General features: G+C 46.9%; 1 protein-coding gene across 1 annotated transcript in view; it reads left to right on the forward strand.

Annotated features, from left to right (window-relative positions):
* LMX1A (LIM homeobox transcription factor 1 alpha) overlaps positions 1–16,841 on the forward strand; it is a 168,273-nt gene extending 151,432 nt beyond the window's left edge. Inside the window, exons 5-9 of the mRNA XM_047782979.1 lie at positions 3,979–4,151; positions 7,844–7,921; positions 9,381–9,450; positions 11,624–11,794; positions 14,675–16,841. Coding sequence (XP_047638935.1) covers positions 3,979–4,151; positions 7,844–7,921; positions 9,381–9,450; positions 11,624–11,794; positions 14,675–14,835 — 653 coding nt within the window. The 3' untranslated portion in view covers positions 14,836–16,841. The remainder of the gene's footprint in view (positions 1–3,978; positions 4,152–7,843; positions 7,922–9,380; positions 9,451–11,623; positions 11,795–14,674) is intronic.
* Positions 16,842–17,217: the final 376 nt, after the last annotated feature.

Raw genomic sequence — 17,217 nt, forward strand, 5'->3', positions numbered from 1 at the left:
ATGCAGGCCAAATCTGGCCTGGTGCCTGTTTGTGAAATACAGTTTTATTGGAACCCAGCCGTGCCTATTCATACTGTCTGAGGCTGCTTTCGTGCTGCAGTGGCAATGGTGAGTGGTTGCAGTAGAGGCTGTATGACCTGCAAAGAGTGAAATATTTTACTCTCTGGCCTTTTACAAAAACAAGTTTGTAGCTGCCTGGTCTAGAGCTTCTAGTGTGCTTCTTGGAAGGCAAAATGGGGCCCCTGAGGAGACAGAAGAGAGAGTGTGATATTAAATAGCGACAAGGAAGAATCAGAGGGAGAAATGCACCACGAAAAAATGATAGAAACCCTCAGAGATAAATCTTCATCTCATCCTCCTTCTGCTTCACCTCCTGCCCCTCCTCCCCCAACCCAGACCCCTGAAAAACAAATGGTTTCATCTCTCTCTTCTCTCAGGGAGGAGAGAGGATGAAGAAGCAGCTGCCTGTGGTGCTCTTCATATCCTCCAAAAATGGGCTCCAAGGGCTGCCCTAGGAGATAGCTCTCCCCACCACTGCTGCTCCATGATGGAAGAGTAGATCTTGGGAATTACACATGTGCTCAAGGCAAGGCCAAGTCCAGAGACAGTAAGAAGCCATCAGGGGCCTCAGCCATCCACTTCTGGGGCTCTGAACAGACTTGGGAAATTCCATCTTCCTTCTGGAACCAGCCGCCACCCCCTCTCCTTCTCTCTTCCTTACTCACACGCTCACTGTCTATAAAACCAGCTCTCCATATGAACTGGGGTCGTGTCTACAAAGAGAGAGGAAGGAGTGCTTGCATTGTAAAGCCTTAACTCAGACTCCCATCAACGTGCAGCTATTATTAACAGCAAATGTGTCTCGGATTGAGAACACGTCTCTTGAAATGATGATGATGACGGTGATGATTTGCTAAGCACCCATCACACCCTAGACAGCGCTAAACCCATGGCGTATGTCATCTCATTTAATTCAGGCAACACTTATTCTCTCCCATGAGAAAATGGAGACTTGGGGATTTGTTCAGAATCACACATCATAATGGGCAAGGCCAGAATTGAAACCCGAGTTTGTAAACCAGAGCTCACGCTTATGGACACCGTGCCACTTTCCTGAATGGGATCAACATATATGAGCCCTTATCATGGAAGCTGGCATTTATGTAGATTTTGCATCTTCATTCATTACATTATATTAGTCATCAGTACACACTTACATCAAACAGTGTGAGGAATGACTGTAAAAGAATCAGACTGACTCTGTAGAGCATCTGCAAGTACCATTTTATGAACAAAACTGGCAGAAGACATGTGGTTTCTGAAGATGAAACAATTGTGGTTTAAAATAAAGTCTAAGAGTTTCCATTGTGGCTCACTGGGTTAAGAATCCAACATACTGGCTGACGGATACGGGTTTGATCCCTGGCCCCACTCAGTGGCTTAAACATCTGGCATAGCTGAGCTGCGGTGGAGGGTGCAGATGTGACTCAGATCCTGCGTTGCTGTGGCTGTGGTGTAGCCTGAGAGCTGTAGCTCCGATTTGACCTCTATCCTGGGAACTTTCATATGCCACAGGTGCAGCCACAAAAAAATAAATAAAATAAAATAAAATAAAAGATTCTGTACTTTGGACTTCCCACTCATTTGTTCCAGACTCAGCCCCTGGTAATCACCTGCCTTGTAGGAGATCTATACAATCCTTGGGGTGGGGTGTCAGCCACATTTCCTCAGAAGTATCATTGGGGTCATCACCAGTACAGAAGAGCATCCTTCAGATGCCAGGGAGTCCCCCAGCAGAGAGAATTCCTGGCCTCACTAAAGACTGGGCTCTGGTGGCTGGGTGGTGTGGGTGGTCTCAAAGCAGCAGGAAACAGGGCCCAGCAAGGATGAAGCTGCATGGTCAGTGGCTTACTTTTTGCTACCTTTTCTCTTGTGGCATTTTCTTAGTTCCCTGAGACTTTTATTTCTTCCTTGCTATTCTGAAAACCTTCTTCTGGGAAGATCCTAAAACCCCTTCCATACTGAAATCTGACTGAGAATCAACTTACTGAACTTCCCCCGTGGAAAGAGCAGCCTCAGAATTGAAGATGCCAGAATGGCCATCCTTGGCCATGAGGATTCTTCTTTAATCTCTTCTTCATCTTTTGGGTTTTTTTTTTTTCCTTTGTACTCTGGAGGGGAATGAGGCAGAGGGGGAAAGTCATTCTTTCCACAATATCTAATAGGAGCCTTCTCTTTCCCAGGGCTGTGTTGTTTGCTTTGCACACAGCAGCACTACTCCTGGTGGGTAATATCATCACCAGAGCAGGCTCAGTGCAGGAAATCACTTGCATAGGACTGTACTTAAAAGGAGGGGCAGAGCTGAATGGAGCTCCAGTTCTGCTTACATCAGACCCTGTTCAGTTACATTGCAAGGGTCGTGCCCTCAAGGAAGTCATAGGTTCATCTTCCTTCATGTTCAAACTGTAGGCCTATAGGTTCATAGAAGACAGAATCTTAGCCATTGTCCTTTCAGATTAAACAAGATCTTCTGGCTCTGGCAGAGCCAAAAATTAGAACTCAACTAAAGTCTAAACTCAGACATTGTCTGCAAAGAGCATTTTTCTGGAGGAAGGCGGGATGAAAAACAAGGATGTGTAACTCACACGCAGAGGGTCCCTTCATCCTGGATTTCTTGAAGTGGCCAGAAGAGGACCAGAATCAGGGGACAAGAGCTGGGGGGAACTCCTAGGACAGAGGTTTCCACTGGAGGAAAGAAGGCAGCTGAGCTCTGTGAGGACCCAGAGAGAAACAAGGGTCTTGTTAGGGTAATTGAGCATTCAATGCCTATGGCTTTTAATGCTGAAAGTAGGAAGGCGTCTCTCACATGGGTATTTCCCAAACCCTAGAAGCATCTTCTCAGGAGAGCAAAGTCTGTGGGATGCAAGAGGCAGCCTGGGAAAGAATGTGATGTATGCTGGAGGCTTTATCTCCTTCAAAAGTTATTGCAGGAAATTGTATTGATTATCACTTATAGTGTTGAAGTAATTCACATACATATAAATAGTTACTTTTATAGAGTTAATTATTTTACAGACAACCAATTTTGATTAATTGCCTGTGTGATCTGTCTGTTCTCAATTATCTGTACCTGCATGTAGGCTAATGCTGGTCTTCTATGACTTTTTTTTTCTTTTTACGGCAGCACCCATGGCGTATTGCAGTTCCCAGACTAGGGGTTAAATCAGAGCTGCAGCTACAGGCCTATGCCACAGCCATAGCAATGCCAGATCTGAGCAGTATCTGAGCCGTATCTGAGCTTATGCTGCACTTTGCAACAATGCCAGATCTTTAGCCCACTGAACGAGGCCAGGTATTGAACCTGCATCCTCATGGAGACTACGTCAGGTTCTTAACCCCCTGAGCCACAGCAGGAACTCCTTCCTGTGACTTTTTAAACAGCGTTGTTTTGTACCTCCTGGCAGTGGCTAGAATTTCAGACATAGTATCTAGGAAGTTATACATAGCTTATCCAGGTCTAGACTTGAAAAATGACATCTAGGAAATAATATTAGCCACCAAGATTTTCTGGGCATTTATATATGCTCAGCAGCCTTCTGAATGCCTTCTTGATAAACTCATTTAATCCTCACAGCAAGCCTGATGAAGTAGGTTCTCCTATATCCTGATTGTGCAAGATAAGGAAATAGAGAGTTAAGTCACTTGCCTAAGGTCACACAGATAGAAAATGTGGAGCTAGGACAGTATCCCAGGAGAAAGTCTTCAGCTGCGATGGAGGATTTCCTGGTTCTTGTCTCTGGGTTTTAGAAGGTTTTTTCCTGAGCCCCTCCCTAGGGGCTTTCGGATCAATACCACACAGGTTGTTCCTTCATATCCAAATTCATCCTCAGAACACGGACCTGGGTGTCTTGTTATGGAATAATGTGCAGCTCCAGCAAGGGGCCTTGAGGGACTAAACCTGTTCTCTACTGCTTTCAGGCAAAAGTGATGATGAAGAAAGTCTTTGCAAGTCAGCCCATGGGGCGGGGAAAGGAGCCCCTGAGGATGGCAAGGACCATAAGCGCCCCAAACGTCCCAGAACCATCTTGACAACCCAACAGAGGAGAGCATTCAAGGCTTCTTTTGAAGTATCCTCCAAGCCATGCAGGAAGGTACAGGGGGGAGGAAGGGAGGAAACGGGACCAGGCCCCACTTCTCTGTGTGTATCCTGGACCCCTCCCAGGGTGTCGAAGGGTATCTGGGGGTCAGGGTGGGGGACGCTGTTTGGACAGAGTCTGTGCAGGTGGCCTTGGGCCCCTTGGAGACTCCAGGGATCACAGAAACTGTGGCCACGGCTATGGTAGAATATTCCTGTGTTTTTGTGCATGCACATCCACTGCAATCGGCTACTTGCTCATACTTTCCGTTTCATGAAGAGCAATGGAAAGAAAAATAATGAGAGTTTCTAGCTGGGATATAGACCAAGATGTTACAACAGAGGAAGGATATAGTGGCTTGTAGCATGTATTCTTTTTTGGTCCATTTTGCTATGCCTGAGGTGATGCTTTTGGCATTCATCCATGTGCTAGTTCATCCATTTTCGTTGTTGAATGGTATTCCATGGATGGACCATGGGTTGTTCATCTATTCACTTGTTGATGGGTGTTTGGGTTATTTCTATCTGGGTTGTTTCCAGTGTGGGGCTGTTATAGTTAGGGCTGCTCTGAACAGTTAGGTAAAAAATAATAGTGATCTAATAAGATAGGAGTTTATTTCTCTCTTATATCAAAGTCCAGAGATGAGCAACCCAAGACGGGGTGAGAGCTTTGTTCTCCATCACATGGGTTCAAGGGGTTGTTCCAGGTTATTTCATTTTCTAGCCACTATGCTGGAAAAAGAGGAAGTTGGTGGCAAGCAGCTGCCTTTTTAAAGGTATATCTTGGGATTTTTTTTTGGGGGGGGTGGGGGCCTTTTCGGGCCATACCTGCAGCATATGGAAGTTCCCAGGCTAGGGGTCAAATTGGAGCTGCAGCTGCCAGCCACAGAAACACCAGATCCGAGCCATGTCTGTGACCTACACTACAGCTCACGGCAGTGCCGGATCCATAACCCATTGAGTGAGGCCAGGGATCAAACCCGAGTCCTTGTGGATAATAATCAGCTTCGTTTCCAGCTGAGCCACAATGGGAACTCCTACCCTGGGATTTTTTGCATCACTTTCATTTGCATGTGTTAGCTAGAGTTTAATCCCATGTTTACACTTCTTGCAAGAGGACCTAGAAATGAGTCTATCTGGGTGACCCTATGCCTTGCAAGAATTTGGGGATTCAGTTGTTAATAGGAGGAAGGAGACAATGGATGTTGGGCACAATTAGTAGTCTCTGCCACAAATAGCTGCATTCATTTCTTAAGTGCCTATTGTGTATTGACTGACTGCCATATGCAGGGTACAGCCTTTTATGCAATAAAAATAAGAAATCTGGAGTTCCTGTCATAGTACAGCGGAAAGGAATCCAACTAGGAACCATGTGGTTGCAGGTTCGATCCCTGGCCTTGCTCAATGGGTTAAGGATCCAGCATTGCCATGAGCTGTGGTGTAGGTCACAGACTCGGCTCGGATCTGGTTGCTGTGGCTGTGCCGTATGCCAGCAGCTGTAGCTCCGATTAGACCCCTAGCCTGGGAACCTACATATGTCCCGGATGTGGCCCTAAATGACAAAAGACAAAAAAACCCAAAAAACAAACAAAAAAAACCCTGCCTTAAAATGGAAATCGAATTGAAATTCATAGAAGAAAAACGTTTTAAGTTTTTAGCATTGTTTTTCCTGCCTCCCTCTCTGTATGAATCAGTTTTTGCTTCAATAACAAAATCTTAGCAGCTCCCAACCAGTATTTATTTCCTGCTCCTGGGCTGTGGGTCGGCTGGGGCCCAGCTGCGCTCAGGTTTAGGCTTAGGCTTGGCCCACCTTTTTCTCATTAAAGGGTCCAGGCCAAAGGAGCAGTGGCCACCTGGGGCACATGGTCTTTATGACAATGTCAGATGGCAAGTGGCCAAGTCCCACCAGGTAGGCTCCTTAAAAGTCTGTCCTTGGACATAGCACACTTCTTGTCCACAGGGGCCCAGCTCAAAAGCCACCTGTTCCACAAAGCCTTGGGCCAAAAGCAAGTCATGTGGCCACACCTACTGTGGGTGCAAGGGCCCAGGGAGCAGGGTTGGGAAGGACAGATATCTGCTAAACAGTAGTGCAGTCTCCCACCACTTCTGACTTTTAAAAAATTCTACCGGTAGGACTCTTCCTTTCTCTGTGCCTGCTGCCCTCTAAGCTGGGGGGGGGGGGGGAGGAGCCAGTAGAAAGTGAAATAGTCCCAAAGCTGGCCTGCACAAGGACCAGTGACTGTGTCCCTCACTGGCTTACTCGTTCTCCCTGTACTAAACTCCCAGCCTCTGTGTGGCCTGTGCTCACTTGTCCCCAGGGCCACTGCCAGGCCCCAGCAGGGAGGAGATGTGTGCACGGGAACAGCGGGGAGAAAGCTCTGAGGACTGGAAGGGAGGGGCAGCCAGGAGCAGCAGGAAGGGAAAGGTCGCTAGTTCTATCTGGGGAATCAGGCGAGGCTTTGTGGAACAGGTGGCTTTTGAGCTGGGCCCCTGTAGGACGGATAGGGTTTCAGCAGGTGGACGTGGGCCCCTAGGCACACTGCTATTTCAGTTGGCTTAGCAGAGGATGTGCTTTAAAAATCTGCTCTAGTCATCCTACTTCTCCTAAACCTCAGCCCGAGTAGTGTGATAAAGGTGAGTACTTCCCAAGGCCTCCAGTATGCTCTACTTCTGTGTTCATTCAAAGAGCTCCTTTGATTTCATCTCCTCTTTAGCATCTAAGCAAGAGGGGGCAGTGTCTCTCAGAGCCACTGAGAAGAGTCCGTGCTTCTTCCCTCCTCCCTTCTAGCCACCTTGCCAGCCCCTCACTGTGTGGCTATCTGGAGGGCAGACATTTAGACACATCTCTTCCTATTAGGGACCCTGATGGTACCTTCTCTGCATGGCCCTGGTGCCTGAGCTTGCATCCCAGATGGCTCTTGTCTTATTTTCTTTGCATGGGGTTCACAGTAAATATGACTATTCATGAAACACCCAAAGTCAGCTAGGAGGGACAAAACCGAAAATTTAGATCAGTGATTTTAGACTGGAGAAGACAGCAAGAGAAAGCCTTTTTTTGTGGCGGGGGGTGGGGTTAGGGCCACACCTGCAGCATATGGAAGTTCCCAGGCTAGGGGTCAAATCAATTGGAGATACAGCTGCTGGCTTACACCACAACCACAGCAACACAGGATCCAAGCCATGTCTGCAACCTACACCACAGCTCATGGCAATGGTGGATCCTTAATCCAGTGAGGGAGGCCAGGGATTGAACCCATATCCTCATGGGTCCTAGTTGGGTTTGTTAACCTCTGAGCCACAAAGGGAACTCCTGAGAGCCATTTGTTTTTGCAAAGTGATTTTCACCCTCGGTCCTTCCTGTGTAGGTAAATGCATGTACCTGGCATACAGCTAAGACAGAGTAGACTGCTAATGTCTGAGAACCACCTGAGGGCCTAATTTCCAGAGAATGAGAAACCCAGAAACACCTCTTTGAATACACATTTAAATAAATGCTGATTCCTCTCTTTGTGTACCTGGGGAAGGACCTTCTCACCACCCAAGGGAAGCAGTGTTCTCATGTCTGGACTTTTCCTAAACAGTCAACACTAGCCACCTCCTATGTAAGATGTAGCCTGTTGGCCTCCTCATGTACCACACAGGAAATGTTCTGCCTCCTATGCTGAGAGGCCAATGCTTCTGTATTTCTAATGTTCCATTTTTTTCAAGGTGAGGGAGACCCTGGCTGCAGAGACAGGGCTGAGCGTCCGTGTTGTTCAGGTGTGGTTCCAGAACCAGAGAGCTAAGGTAATCTGCTTCTTCTGTCTGTCCCTGTGTGGCTGGTTTCCTGAAACAAGAAAAGGACCTTGTACTTGCCAGCAGGTTTTCTCACCTTAGATAGAGTAGCTCTCTTGATTCAAAAATTCTATGATCAGCAATCATTGCAGCCAGAGTAGCCCCACAGAAGGGGAGAGATGGGGCCTCTGTTTTAGTGAGATGGCTTTTATTTTCCTAGAGGCCATGACTGTGATTCTGGCCAGCCATGTGCAGGAAGAAATGCCTTTCTCTGTCTTTTGGTAAAAGTAGGCTCTTTAATCCCCATCCATTTGACCCAGATACCAGAGTGCCCTTTAAACTTCAGAGCAAACCTGACATTGCCCCTGTATGATTGATCTAAGACAACATTATGGCACCTGGAATGGATGCTCTCACTCACCTTCTCAGGGCCCCACCCCCCATCCTATTATAGCCCCAACCCATCATGTTGTCCTCTGGGTTCTACCAAGGTCTCTATCTCCCTGTTACAGCCTTTTATTTATTTTAGACCTTTATTTTCCTACCCTTACACATACTGTTAGTGGCCAGTTTCTCCAGAGTCCTAACCTTTAGTGGGTGATACATCTCATTAGTTGATCATGATTGGTTAAGTTACCATTTTCTTAACTCAGTTCCTCCAACCAAAGCTGACAGTGTGTATTCTGAGGTCCTTTCCATGAAAGGATTTCCTGCTTCAGTAGGTCTGAAAGGACCTATAGCCTGTGGATTCATAAGCAGAGAGCATATTTGAAGGTCTGAGGAATTTCACAATAAAGAACCTGTAAATAAATCTAGTGTTTCACACACACACACACACACACACACACACACACACATTCAAAGTATCTAGTAGTGTCTGTATTCCACAGAATACAGTTTGAGTAACATTGGGTGGAGGTTTTCCTTCCAGGAAGTTTACGTGTTAACAGGGTGCTTTGGGAGACAAGCTCCTTCCCTAGAGTACCTAGAGGCACATTTCATTTCGTTTACCTTCCCCGCCCCCGACTCCCTGGTAGGTGTCTCCTGGTACTGCCTCCACCACAAGGGCCGGCAGATAGGGGAGGGGGAGGGAACAGCCTCTCGGCTCATCCCAAATCACCACCTGTCAGGAGGCCCTTGCTGCACATCTGAGCTGGGCTGCAGACCCCATATCCCCTCACTCCCAGCTCACATCAAACAGTCACTACACAAGCATTAAGTTATATTCGCTGAGAAGATATCCCTGTTCCTGTTAAGACCAGCTACACTCCCAGCCAGCTGTCTTTCCCCGGCCTCCTGGTAAAAGGCCCTCAGCCACCATGCATCAGGCTCAAGGCGCCGTTCCCTAAGCATGGCCTCTTTCCTGAGTAAAATCTATGGAAGTGGTCCCTCTGCTTTACCCACAATGCCTTGCTGTGGACACCTGCTGCAGGCCCCCTGACTGCTAATCCTGTGGTCCTCTCTTCATCAGATGAAGAAACTGGCTCGACGGCAGCAACAGCAGCAACAAGATCAGCAGAACACACAGAGGCTGAATTCTGGTAAGCTGGCAGCCCCACCCAGCCAGGCCTTGCTGAGGCCAGGCCTCTCCTACCAGAGGCCTCCAATCACCTGGCTCTTGGAATGATATTTTGGGCTCCACAAAGTCCAGTCCATACCCACGTGGGAGATGGGACCTTCCAGGAAGGACTGAACCGTGAGCTCTGTGAGAGGGTGGCAGGGAGGCACTAGCTGCAGACCCAGAATTGAAGATTGCAAATGGCCCTAACCCTATCCAAAGCCTCCTTGCCTGGACCCTGCCACCACAACAGGGGACTGTGCCAGGACTACCTGCAAAGTCAAAGACATGCCCAGGGGCTCATCCTGTCTGGTCCTCCTCCTACTGGGCAAATCAGTTTCATAGATGACACCACAGTGATTTGCCCCTTTCCCAAGTAACATGACACAGTAAAACTAATGATAGTGAAGCCGTCAACCCCTGCTTTGTGGAGCACTTTAGCCCTCACACATGCTGACCTGACTCACAACCACAAACCCTGGAGGTGAGCCAAGAAGTTATTAATATTTCCATCTTACAGATGAGCAAATAGAGGCTCTGTGAGATTGACGGTGGTCCTAGATCGGTAAGAGCTGGGGCCAGAGCTGAAACCCATCCCTCTGATGCTAAGTTCCACTTAACTGCACCCTATGTCCATGTACCTCCATTTGTTGTTGTTTTTAATAGGGGTGATGTGGAGTTCCTGTTGTGGAGCAGCAGGTTAAGGATCTGCCATCGCCACAGCTGTGGCGTAGGTTGCAGCTGAAGCTGGGCTTCAATCCCTGGCCTGGGAAATTCCACATGCTGCAGGTGCAGCCAAAAAAGAAAAAAAAATAGGGGTGGTGTGAGGACTGGGGAGAGCGTGAGGAGGGACAACTTAGGGGGCCCTTCAAGGAAGTTAAGAGAAAAAAAGCAAGAATAGTTATATTAGAACCTTGTCATTCTTAAAGGGATGTTCCCTCCCCCACAACTCAGCTATCCAGCAGAATTTCCTGAGCAGTCTGTTTGCACCTTTAAACAGGGACTCTCATGCTTTAATGTACACCTAAGTCCCCTGGTATTTGGTAAAGTATAGGTTCCAGTTCCTGAGGTCTTGGAGATGTTGCATTTTTAACAAGCTTTCATTGATGCTGGTATGTGGACCACACTTGGAAGGCTGTGGAATGTGACATTGGTTGTCTGACCCTTAAGCAGAGCCCCTTATCTGACATGGATCTTGCCTTGTATTTGATACTTGGGTTAGGCTCAATTGAGAATTTGATTCTTGCAGCCAAATGTTCTTGTAGCTTCTTACCTTCTAGGCCAAACCGTATCTTAATGGCAAGATAATCTTCCTAGGGAAGACTTAGAAAGGCAGAGGCTGGTGAAAGAAAGAGTCTTTGAGAACTAATGGACCCATGTTAGTAGAACCACAGCAGGATGTGGAAACAGGGACTGAGTCCCCCTTTTCTGATAAAATTCTGTACATAAGCAGAACAGGTTGTAGTTTCAAAGCAGATACCATCTCATGGAGTCTTTATATCAGTTCCACAGGGTCTGCTGGGTCATGAACCTTATTTGACTGATGGGCTCCTAGTAGAGTAATGCTGGAAGGATCTTTAGATGCATCCACTCTGTTGGCTGCCAAACCCATGTGTAGCATCACATGCCTTTGTTTCAATTATATAGTTCAAAGAAGCAGAGTTCCTTTCGTGGCTCAGCAAAAACGAATCTGACTAGTATCCATGAAGATGCAGGTTCAATCCTTGGCCTAGCTCAGTGAGTTGAGGATCCAGCATTGCTGTGAGCTGTGGTGTAGGTTGCAGACATGTCTCAGATCTGGCATTGCTGTGGCTGTGGTGTAGGCCGGCGGCTACAGCTCCAATTCGACCCCTTGCCTGGGAACCTCCATGTGCTGCAGGGGTGGGCCTACAAAGACAAAAAAAAAAAAAAAAAAAAAGAAGCAAAGAAGCTCTCCAAGTTCAACACCTGCTCTCCTATCCCTGTCCTTCAAAGTCATCCCTTGAAGGGCACAGGCTGGGAACCACTGATGTCACCTTAACCCATCCATTCTGTAAATGAAGAAACCAAGACCCAGGAAGTAAAATGATATTGGCCATGGTCACATGGGGAATGTGAAGTGGCCCTCCCTCACAGCTGCACATGGAGAGTGATCTGCCTTCTTCTTTGTCTCGCAGCTCAGACAAATGGTGGCGGGAGCGCTGGGATGGAAGGGATCATGAACCCCTACACGGCTCTGCCTACCCCACAGCAGCTCCTGGCCATTGAGCAGAGCGTCTACAACTCAGATCCCTTCCGACAGGGTCTCACCCCGCCCCAGATGCCTGGAGACCACATGCACCCCTATGGTAAGAAGGACTCAAGCCCCGCAGGGACCTCGCACAGCTTGCTTGCGTGAGTTTTTCATTCCCTCCCAGACACCTCTACACAGTTCCTAGATGCTCACTGAAGCTCCAAAGCAGAATAAGTGTCCCCCTAAATATGGCTTGAATCCCCTGATGGCTACAGAAGAAAGACTAGTCCACGTGCCCACGAGTGATGCTTCCATGTACTTCCCTTTTCTTTTCTTTTTTTTTTAACATATGTGATCAAACTGTTTAATGATTATTATGTTCAAATTGTGTTTTTCAAATGTATTATTACCTTACATTTTGTCCATTGGGTCTGTCAGCTTTCAAGAAAGATCTTTACTACAGTTGTGATTTTTGTCCAGTCTCTATTGTGTTTCATTTTTACTTTTATTTTTAAAATAAAAGCATGTGGAAGTTCCTGGACCAGGGATCAAACCCATGACAAAGCAGTGGCCCAAGCCACTGCAGTGACATCACCAGATCCTTAACCCACTGTGCCACAGGGAACTCCTCTTCTTGTATTTCAAAGAGTTTTTTTAAAAATTTCTTTTGATAGGCAAGAAATAGATTTATTAAGAGAGGATGCTTGTGAGGGATACACGCAGGCAGATAAGGAAGCTCTGCATTTAAAAAAAAATTTATTGGACATTTATTCCCCTTTTCAAAGCTTCTTATTTGTTAGTTTGCATAGGAGGTTGTGTTTTCATTGTAGACCCATTTGTTGGGATTGAACTTCCCAAGTCTTTCATTTTATGCCAGATACCACACATACATGTTCATAAGCATTATCAGCAGTGATATAAGCAGAGGCCTTAATTAAGTAAACTCTTACATAGTAAAAAATTTATATAGAAAAGCACAGAAAATAAATGTTCCAAATATTATCTGATTATGGATATTAGTCAGTGTTCTCATGTAGTTCCCAAAACATAAATTGACTTGTGAAGTTAATAGTAACCCCCCACCTCCGGGAGTTCCTGTCATGGAACAGTGGAAACAAATCTGACTAGGAACCATGAGGTTACAGGTTCAATCCCTGGCCTTCCTCAATGGGTTAAGGATCCGGCGTTGCTATAAACTGTGGTGTAGGTTGCAGACATGGCTAGGATCTGATGTTGCTGTGGCTGTGGTGTAGGCCAGCAGCTGTAGCTATGATTGGACCCCTAGCCTGGGAACCTCCATATGCCTCGAGAGCAACCCTAAAAAGCAAAAAAAAAAAAAAAAAAAAGTATCCTCTCCCAAGTTCCACCCCAGCCAGACTGGGGTTGCTTTAAATGCTAGGTGTGGGGACAGCTGAGGCTCCCCCACTTGCCTGGCTTGCTGCTTGTGTTGATGGATAGGATCTGGGGTGGCCAAGCTCTAGAATGGAAGGCTGAAGTTCAATCTCAGGGCCCAATATAGGCCACTACCTTTTTAATCGGAGAAGGTAGGTAGCCTGTGTAATACATTTATCTGTACTGTGAAATCTTCAATCAGTCACCCTGACAGCTAAGACTAAAGTTTTAATCAACCAGTCTTCAAAACATTAGTATCAGCAAATATATCCCTCAGCTCGCAGATTCTGTCAACTTCTTTTTTGCCTTCATTAAAAAAAAAAGTATCTATATTGTTAAATCAGCCCTATCTTCCCATGTGATGCGTTCAGCACACGTTTATTAAGATCCCGCCCTTTGCAGGGACTTCACGCACCAACCTCATTCATTCACTCATAAACATACATGTGCACACTCCAGTGACAGCCATCCTCTGTTCCCTTAGAAGACACGTGTAAGGTTTGTCCCAGTCTTCACCACTATGCAGAAACAGGGCCCATGACTTTTTTTTTTTGCAAATTGTTACATTTTCAGTGTCCTAGGGGTCTTGTTACATAAGGGATTCCTGTGATGAACCCTTTAGTAAAAGGAATAATTAAAGCCATATGACAAGTCTTATAAACTGCAGTTTTCATCTCTCTCATTTCCTTAAAGTGGAAGTGAAGTGTACATGCCTCAAGGTTCTGTTCCCAGTGGCCCCCCAGCTGTTCCTCAATTTGCAGTACTGGTTTCTTCATCAAAGACATAAATTAGTTGAGTGTGGACACCTAACCTTCCTTACCTTTGCAGTACAAATTAGGGGAAATAGCTGCCACTCCATATGCTTATGCTAATTGAAAATAGGCCAAGTGTTGTCACCAGAGGTTTCTGGAGCATTGTTTGCAGAGCTGATATTTGTTTTCTGACCATCCCTCCTTTAAAACCATTTTTGTGGCCAGAGTCCTGTAGGAGCCCTACACCTGTGTCTCCAGCCTGTGGTGCTATCTTGCCCACTCCCCACCCTCACTGTCTAGACACTGACATTTGCTTATGCTGTACTCAATTTAGTACTTTGTCATATCCTAATTTATATTATTTTCAGTTGTTGCACTTTATTTATTTATTTGCTTTTTAGGGCCACACCCGTGGCACATGGAGATTCCCAGACTAGGGGTACAATCGGAGCTACAGCTGTCAGCCTACACCATAGCCACAGCAACACAGGATCCAAGCCACGTCTGTGACCTACACCACAGCTCCTGGCAATGCCAGATACTTGACCAACTAAGCGAGGCCAGGGATCAAACCTGTAACCTAGTTGGATTGGTTTCCTCTGTGCCACGACGGGAACTCCTCAGTTGTTGCACTTTAAACATCAGCCCCCTAAGGAGAACATAGATCTTTTGTGCACTGGGACTATGCCCCCTCTCCTCTTGTAGGTAGCTCTCCTCTTACCCCCACCCCTTCCCTAGCTTCCCCTGGAGGGGTGTGCTCAGACCATGCAGGCTGGATTCAGCTGAATGTACCAGCCCTGAGGGAATCGCTTTTTCCAGACCCTCACACCAGTGTTTCATCTCCATTTCAGGTGCTGAGCCCCTTTTCCATGACCTGGATAGTGATGACACCTCCCTCAGTAACCTGGGTGACTGTTTCCTAGCAACGTCGGAAGCTGGGCCCCTGCAGTCCAGAGTGGGAAACCCCATTGACCACCTGTACTCCATGCAGAATTCTTACTTCACCTCTTGAGCCCTCCCCTGGAGTTCAGTGGCTGGGCTCCTGGTCTGGAACAGCCTTACTCTATGAGGGGTTGGCCAGCTCTAGGTGGGGAGGCCAGGGAAGAGGTGGGTCGGGGAGGGAGTTTTGTTGGGGATGCTGTTGTACAATGATATGGTGTAGCTTGGCATTTCCAAAGACCGAATACATTACGGATTGCATAGTTTAATGTTTCTAATAAGAGTCTTAGTGTTAGGTCTGAAGATGTGTTTATCTTTAAGGACAGGGACTTTTAATATAGGCATTCTCATGCAAACTAGATACCTAGAGACCCCTAACAACTTCCCACCTTTTGAGGGGAAGCTCCTGTCTAGAGGTGCAAACATCCACCCGTCCACACACCCATAGACAGACAGACAGATAGCTAGATGTGTGCGTGAGTGTGTACCCTTCCATACTGTATCATCAAAGTTTATTCCTAATTATAACAGACACCAACTGTACAGCAAAAAGTAACTTTATTTTCAGTGTGAACTATATTTAAGGAAATGCTTGATGCACTTAAGTTATAAAATGAGATAATTTACTTTTATAAACTTTATTTTTAGTTTGAAGAGACTTGTGGGCAGGGCAGAGAGCGCTGCTCCACTGAGACCCATAGCTTTGAGTGCTTGAGTTAATTCTGTTTTCAGAGAGTGTCACTGAGGACTGGAAAGGAACTCGGTGTGGCTGACAGTTTTCACTGGTGGATTCTTGCTCTTTGAGGTTGAATCACTGGCCTTTGGGTGGGTCAGAGCAATTCCTGGTCACATCCTTAGAAAATTTAAAGCCTAGACCCTTCGGCTTTTTTGGAAATTTGGACACGTGGCCGTTAGGCAGCAGTGGGAAGGTCAGTTCTGCTCTTGAACTTCAGCATCTGCAAGGGTGGGACGAGGCTGATAGTATGTACCTACCTCACTGGGGACACTGAGGCTTGATTCACCCCCAGGACACATGAGCAGGGCTGAGACTAATAATCTGATATTTGCTTAAAATACAACCAGACCAGTCTCTTGGCAAAGGTCTGCAGAGACTTACGTGGGGCTGTAGAGCAGGAACCTGAGGGCAACCCTGCCTGCCCTGGTCCCTTCTGCAAAGCCTGGGCTGCAGGTAGCAGCTCAAGGCAGCTTGGGAAGATGCCAGAGGCCTTCAGCGGGGAGGAGACTGTGACTGATGGGTTGGAGAGGGCATGATCATGGCATGTTCTAAACCAGGGATGAGTAAACTACACCCTGCAGGCCTATGTGTTATGGCCTGCCCTCTACAAAGGGTTTTTACATTTTTAAAGTCTTGTTAAAAAAAAAAAAGGAAAAGTATATGCAACAGGCCACATATGGACTGGAAAGCCTAAATAGTTACTATCTGTACTGTCTGGATCTTTTCATAAAACGTTTGCTGAACTCTGTTCCAGAGGGTCTGTTTGCACACAGCCTCTTGGAGCTCAAAGAGGCAGGGAGTGGAGACCCAGGCCTCCTTCTGATGCTGAGCACAGAAAACCCAGCTGCCCTTGTGCGCAGGGACAGTTCCACACCCTGTCCTCCCATCGTGGTGCTAAGAGGGGCTACCTCTGTGCTAGCAGGCCTCCAGAAACAGGTGATGGGGAAGACAGAGGACTCTTCCCAGAGGGACCAGGACAGGCTTGGCCTCACTCCTAGGGTCATCACCGGTCATCAGAGCCTCAGACACAGCAACTGGTCCCCATTACTCTCTGCAAGGCCAGAGAGAACACGCCCCCTCATGGTAGAGTCTATGTTGTGTGACTTGTGTATGTGTGTGTTTGTGTGTGTGTGTGTGTTTTTAAATAATTTATGCAAACCACCGAGCAACCCAAACCAGTCTGGTGAGTGAAACTGGTGCAGATACTGTATGGTTCCACCGGCTTCCATGGTGAGGATCATTTGGAGAAAGTAGCAGATACTATGTGAGTGAAAATGAATAGAGATCCTGATTCCACTCCTTAATGGCATACCAAGATGAAATTAAAAACCTCTTACAAATGAGCTGGTGTTTATTCAGGGGCAGGGGTGGTGGGCAGGGAACTTGAGATGTTTTGTCAATAATGGGGGAAGCTTTACCTGAAGGGAAAGCGTGATTAATTGACTACAGCAAAACATGAGAAGAAGGCGGTTCTTGCCCCACTGCCAAGATGGACTCAGAGACTTTGGTCCTTTCAGACACCGCTCCAGATGAGAACATTTCACGCTCTCCAGCAAGTTTGCTCAAGGCGGAGTACCTTGGGATATGCATTGTGAGAACACTGGTGGAGAAATCAGAGCTGAGTCATGGGACAAGAGAGAGATTCTTCATGCAGGACTGAAGGCAGATGCCTTGCCAGGAGCAGGGTCAGAGCCACAGACAGTGGCTCCCCTGATAGAG

Source organism: Phacochoerus africanus, chromosome 6 (assembly GCF_016906955.1).
Source record: "Phacochoerus africanus isolate WHEZ1 chromosome 6, ROS_Pafr_v1, whole genome shotgun sequence".
Classification (NCBI taxonomy): Eukaryota; Metazoa; Chordata; class Mammalia; order Artiodactyla; family Suidae; genus Phacochoerus; species Phacochoerus africanus.